The sequence below is a fragment of the Leptonychotes weddellii genome, chromosome 14 (genome assembly GCF_054177405.1).
Source record: "Leptonychotes weddellii isolate Sample4059 chromosome 14, ASM5417740v2, whole genome shotgun sequence".
NCBI classification, from domain to species: Eukaryota; Metazoa; Chordata; class Mammalia; order Carnivora; family Phocidae; genus Leptonychotes; species Leptonychotes weddellii.
In genome coordinates this window covers 34,974,055-34,980,703 of record NC_138382.1, presented here as the reverse complement: position 1 = coordinate 34,980,703, position 6,649 = coordinate 34,974,055, and the positions used below count along the sequence as shown (strand labels likewise).

The window sequence follows — 6,649 nt, the reverse complement described above, 5'->3', positions numbered from 1 at the left end:
AGTATATTCTTACCATTGCCTAAGATCCTTTAGCTGAACTACTAAGTCTTATTTATGAGTATGAGAGTATTTTCCAAACAATACCATCTAAATGATATTGTGTTCATCTGAATAATTAACAATTCTCAGTAGTGAAAAGTCATTTAAAAGAAATCTCAAAAAAAAACACACTATGGGCTTTTCTAAAGACTATATATGCATTCAATGCAAACATAAAAGTAATAACTTTTAGAAATTAATAATCTTGGGGTGCCTGAGTAGTTCAGTCAGTTAAGCGTCTGCCTTCAGCTCAGGTCATGATCTCGGAGTCCTGGGATAGAGCCCTGCATTGGGCTCCCTGCTCAGTGGGGAGTCTGCATCTCCCTTTCTCTCTCCCTCTGCCTCTCCCCCTGCTTATGCTCTCTCTCTCTCTCAAATAAATAAATCTTTAAGAAAAAAAAGAAAAAGCAAAAAAATTAATAATCTTTATTTTAACTTCATTATGAAAATCTGCTCCATAATATATTCCCTTGTGGTAGAACACAATTACTCTAGAGAATCTCTCCATAAAAACACAAATAAGAAATCTACAGATGTGATAGTTGTCTTTTGCTCTCTTACAGCCCATCCACAAATGGGACTTCTGTATTTTAAAGAAATAATTTTTCAAGACTCCTTTTAAAAATCTAACAAATTCTTTATTTAAAAATGACATTAGGTGACATCAGCAAGATGGTAGAATAGGAGATTTCAGCGCTCACCCACCAAGAGAAACACAGATCTTGACAACCACACAAGGACGAGAGTATCTTTCTGAGAGGCCAGGAATCTAACAGAGTGGTCCCGGCACCCTGTTCAGCAAAAAATATCTGAGAATCAACACAGTGATGAGGATAAGAACAGTTTCACTTTACCAATGCCGCTCCTCCCTCAAAGTGGCACAGCTCAGTGCCAAAAGAGACCTCCTCAGGCTATGATTTCTCCCAGGGCAGAAAGGAAGAGTACAGTGAATATCAGGTTTCCCCAGTCATGTGGGATACTGCCTAAGAAGCTCATTTCTTTCCCACCCCACACAAAACATTGAGGGGATCAGCATGGTTGAATAGTTTGGGGGCAATAGGAGTAGGGAAAATTGGTGAGACCTCATAATAACAAGGGTGTGGAACTCAACAAAGAGTCTTGACTTTGACAAATGACCTCATGGACTCTATAAAGAAGCCACCCATGAACCCTGTAGGAAGCATCACATATGGAATCTCTCAACTAGCCCATATGTGGGCTAATTAACCCACACAGTCAGTACTCTGTAAGTACCCAAACAGATGTCACACAAGCTTCTGTAGGTGTGCAGGAGCACACACAGCCAGGCAGCTCAACTCTGTTGGACGTAGACGAGGCATATAACCTTGAGCACTTCAGGACCCTGATTTAAGTAAAATAAAAAAGAGACTCTCAGTATCTGAGCTGGCTATGCAGGATCAAAAGAAAACATACAATTCTAACAACTACCTCAAGGCAGAACAAGAGGATGCAGTGAAAATATCCACAGAAAATGTCTGAGAAACTCCCAAAATTCCTAACCAGGCTGACTAGGGAAGTTCTTTCTCTCCCAAAGTCTATCAATCATGACTGAAAGAGGTGATTGCTTCAAATATGAAGACAGCAATGTAAGACTTCAAGGAACATGAAAATGGAGGAAACATGACAAAACCAAAGGGATAAAAATTTTCAAGTAACCAACTACAAGGAAATAATTATCAATTAACTGCCTGCTAAGACTTTCAAAATAAATGTTTCAAAAAAGCTGGGTACACTATAAAAGAACACACATAGACAACTAAATAAGACCAGGAAAACAATACATAAAAAAAACCAAGAACTTCAACAAAAGGGATAGAATTCATAAAAAACAAAACAAATTCTGGAGCTGAAGAATACAATGAACAAAATGAAAAATGCAATAGTCAAGAGTAGACACAATCAAGCATAAAAAAGAATATGTGAATTGAAGACAAATAATTTCAAATATCCAGTTAGTGGGGGGGGGGAATAAAAAAAATGAAGAAAGCATATGAAATATATGGGATAGCATTTTAAATAATCACTGTATGCACTATGGAAGTCAAAGGAGAAAAGAGAGAAAAAAGGGTTAGAAAGCATATTTAAAGGAATAATGGTTGAAAACTTCCTAAATCACGAAGCTGTAAAAATTCCAATCAAAATCACACAGAGATACATTATAATAAAGTTCTCAAAAATCAAAGACAAATATAGAATTTTGAAAACACCAAAAGAAAAGCAACTCGTAACATACAAAAGAAACATTATAAGGTTCTTAGTGGATTTTTCAGAACAAACTACAGGCCAGGAAAGAGTGAGATGCTATATTCAAAGTCCTAAAAGATGAAAAACTGCCAACCAAAAACACTATACCCAGCAAAGCTGTCCTTCAGAAATGAAGGAGAGATACATACCTTCTCAGAAAAACAAAAGCCAAGGAAATTCATCACCACTAGACCTACCTTATAAGAAATGCTAAAGGGACTTCTAGCTAAATGGAAACAACACTAACAAGAAAACACAAGAAATTATAAAACCAATTGGTAAAGGTAAGGATATACTCAAATTCAGAATATTCTTAATACTGGTGTTCTGAAATCACTTTGAATTGTAGTGTAAACTTTAAAAGACAAAAGTATTAAAAATAAATATAATAACTGATTAATCAATACAAAATATAAAAAGATACAAAGGATGACCTCAGTACAATATTGTGAGCGTAAGGGAAGTAAGAGAGTAAAGGTTTTTTCTGAGACTGAACTTAAGTTGTTATCAGCTTAAAATGGACTATTATAACTAGTTACATTTTCCATAAACTTCATGGTAATCACAAAGAAAAAACTTTCAGTAGATACACAAAAGACAGAAAAAAAAAATCAAAGCATATCACTTACAGAAAATCATTAAAAATCACAAAGTAAGACAGTGATAAAGGAAGAGAGGAATAAATAACAGCCATAAAAAAATTAATGAGATGGCAATAGTAAGGATTACCTATCAATAATTACTTTAAATGTAAACAAATTGAATTCTACAAAAAAAAAAAGACACAGAGAGTCCAGTGGTTTAAAAAACAACAAGAACAAGGTTCAACAATATGCTGCCATAAAGAGTCTCAATTTACCTTAAAGGACACCTATAGGGTGTAAGAGAAGAGACAGAAAAAAGAGAAAAAAGAGTAGCTTTATATATATATGTATATATATATATATACATATATATATATATATATATATATATATATAATCCGCAAAATAGACTTTAAGTCAAAAGCTGTCACAAGAGACAAATAAGGTCATTATATAATGATAAAGGGTTCAATTCATCAAGGAGATATAACAATTATAAATATGTAGGCACTCAACGCTGGAGCACCTTAATATATGAAGCAAACAGTAACAGGACTGAAATGAGAAATATACAGTAATACAATAAAAATAGGTGATTTCACTAATGGAATTTCAACAATGGATAAAACATCCAGAAAGAAAATCAATAAGTTAACAATGGACTTCAATAACACCAACTGGTTCTTCACATGGTCAGTGTTAGGACCACGTAGACCTAACTAAGGGACATATACACAACATGTCACACAAGATCAGCAAGGTATAAATATTTCCCAAGCCCATACAAAACATTCTCCAGGACAGATCATATGTTGCACCATAAAACAAGTTTTAACAAATTTAAGAAGACTGAAATCATACCAAGTATCTCTTCCAACCATAATGACATGAAACTAAAAATCAGTAACAGAAGGAAATTGGGAAATTCACAAATATGAGAAAATTAACATACTCCTCAACAACCAACAGGTCAAAAAGAAATCAAAAGTAAATAGAGCACCTTGAGACAAATGAAAAAAAATCACAACATACTAAAACTTTGGGGAAGAAACAAGAGCAGTTCTAAAAGGGAGATACATAGCAATAAATACCTACATTAAGAAAAAATATCTCAAACAACATAACTTTATACCTCAAGGAACTTGAAAAAGAACAAACTAATCCAAAAGGTAGCAGAAGGAAGGAAATAATAAAGATTAAGGCAGAAACAAATGAAACAAATGAAATAGAGACTCTAGAAAAATAAAAGAAACTAAGAGTTGATTTATTGAAAAGATAAGCAAAATAGACAAACCTTCAGAAAGACTAACAAAAAAGAGAAAGACTCAAATGAATTTATAAATGAAATAGGACATATTACAAGAAATCCAGCACAAATATGAAGGACAGTAGGAGACTACTATAAAAATTAAATGCCAACAAAATGGATAACTTTTAGAAGAAAAGGATAAATTCCAGAAAAAGACAACTTAAGACTGAATCATGAAGAAATAGTAAATATGAAAAGACCTATAATGAGTAAGGAGACTGAATTGAATCAAAAATCTCCCAACAAAGAAAAGCCAAGGTCCTAATAGTTCACTGATGAATTCTACCACATTTAAAGAATTAACACCAACCATTCATAAACTCTTACAAAGAATTAAAGAAAAGGAAACACATCTAAACTCACTTTATGAATCCAGCATTACTCTGATACCAAAATAAGACAAGGAAACACAGATGCAAAAATCCTCAACAAAATACTAGCAAGCCAAATTTGTCAGCATATTAAAAGAATCATACAACAAGACCAAGAGATATTTGTCCTTGGGATGCAAGGATGGTTCAATATATGAAAATCAATAAATGTGAAACACCACATAAACAGAATGAAGGATAAAATTAATAAAAAATCATCTCAATAAATGCAGGTAAAGCTTTAGACTAACAACATCTTTCATGATTAAAAAAAAAACACTCAGCAATTGTGTATAGAAGGAATATACCTCAACATAATAAAGGACATATATGATGAGCCCACAGCTAACATAATATTCAGCAGTGAAAGATTGAAAACTTTCTATGATCAGTAACAAGAAAGTTAATACTTTCTTGGGACGCCTGGGTGGCTCATATGGTTAAGCATCTGCCTTCAGTTCAGGTCATGATCTCAGTGTCCTGGGATGGAGTCCCACATCAGGCTCCCCGCTCAGTGGGGAGCCTGCTTCTCCCTCTCCCTCTACCTGCCGCTCCCCCTGCTTGCTCTATCTCTCTGACAAATAAATAAATAAAATCTTTTTTAAAAAATTATAAAAAAAAAAGAAAGTTGTTACTTTCTTGTACTACTCCTATTCATCATAGTACTGGAGATCCTATGCAGAGCAATCAGGTAAGAAAAAAGAAATAAAAGGCATCCAAATTGGAAAGAAAGAAGTAATACTGTCTTTGTTTGCAGATGTTATGATCTCATATGCAGAAAATCCAAGGACTCCACCAAAAAAAACCTAGTAGGACTAATCAATGAATTCAGTAAAATTGCAGGACACAAAATTATCAGACAGAAATCAGTTGTGTTTCTATACACCATCAATGAAACAACTTAAAAGGAAATAAAACAATCCCATTCACAACAGCATCAAAAACAATAAAATACTTAGAAATTAATTTAAACTAGAAAGTAAAAGACCTGTACACTCAAAATGACTTTGATGAAAGAAACTGAAAAGGACAAACAAATGGAAAGATAACCCGTGTTCCTGGACTAGAATAATTAATACTGTTAAAATGTCCATACTACCCAAAGTCTTCTATAGATTCAAAACCCCTATCAAAATTCCAAAGTCATTTTCACAGAAATAGAAAAGAAACAATACTAAAACTTGTATGAAACCACAAAAGACCTGCATTGATAAATCAATCCTGAGAAACAAAAAGAAGACAGGAGGCATCACACGTCCTAATTTCAAACTATACTACGAAACTATAATAATCAAATAGTAAGGAGCTAGCATAAAACTAGACACAACCGATGGTACATAATCAAGGGCTCAGAAATAAAACCAAACACATACAGCCAAGTAACATTTTAAAAGGGAGCCAAGATAAAATTAATAAGTCAGGAAACGACAGATGTTGGCGGGGATGCGGAGAAAGGGGAACCCTCCTACACTGTTGGTGGGAATGCAAGCTGGTGCAGCCACTCTGGAAAACAGTATGGAGGTTCTTCAAAAAGTTGAAAATAGAGCTACCACACGATCCAGCAATTGCACTACTGGGTATTTACCCCAAAGATACAAATGTAGGGATCCAAAGGGGTATGTGCACCCCGATGTTTATAGCAGCAATGTCCACAATAGCCAAACTGTGGAAAGAGCCAAGATGTCCATCGACAGATGAATGGATAAAGAAAATGTGATATATATATACACAATGGAATATTATGCAGCCATCAAAAAGAATGAAATCTTGCCATTTGCAATGAAGTGGATGGAACTGGAGGGTATTATGCTAGGCGAAATAAGTCAATCAGAGAAAGACATTATCATATGATCTCACTGATATGAGGAATTCTTAATCTCAGGAAACAAACTGAGGGTTGCTGGAGTGGGGGTAGGAGGGATGGGGTGGCTGGGTGATAGACATTGGGGAGGGTATGTGCTACGGTGAGCGCTGTGAAGTGCGCAAGACTGTTGAATCACAGACCTGTACCTCTGAAGCAAATAATACATTATATGTTAAAAAAAAAAAAAAGAAGAAGAAGATAGCAGGAGGGGAAGAAT

General features: G+C 34.5%; 1 protein-coding gene across 1 annotated transcript in view; it reads right to left on the bottom strand.

The window, feature by feature from the left end:
* Nucleotides 1-543: 543 nt before the first annotated feature.
* Nucleotides 544-6,649, bottom strand: part of LOC145717192 (centlein-like) — a 56,687-nt gene continuing 50,581 nt past the window's right edge. Inside the window, exon 3 of the mRNA XM_081804132.1 lies at nt 544-1,402. Within this exon, the coding sequence (XP_081660258.1) occupies nt 1,276-1,402 (127 nt within the window). The 3' untranslated portion in view covers nt 544-1,275. The remainder of the gene's footprint in view (nt 1,403-6,649) is intronic.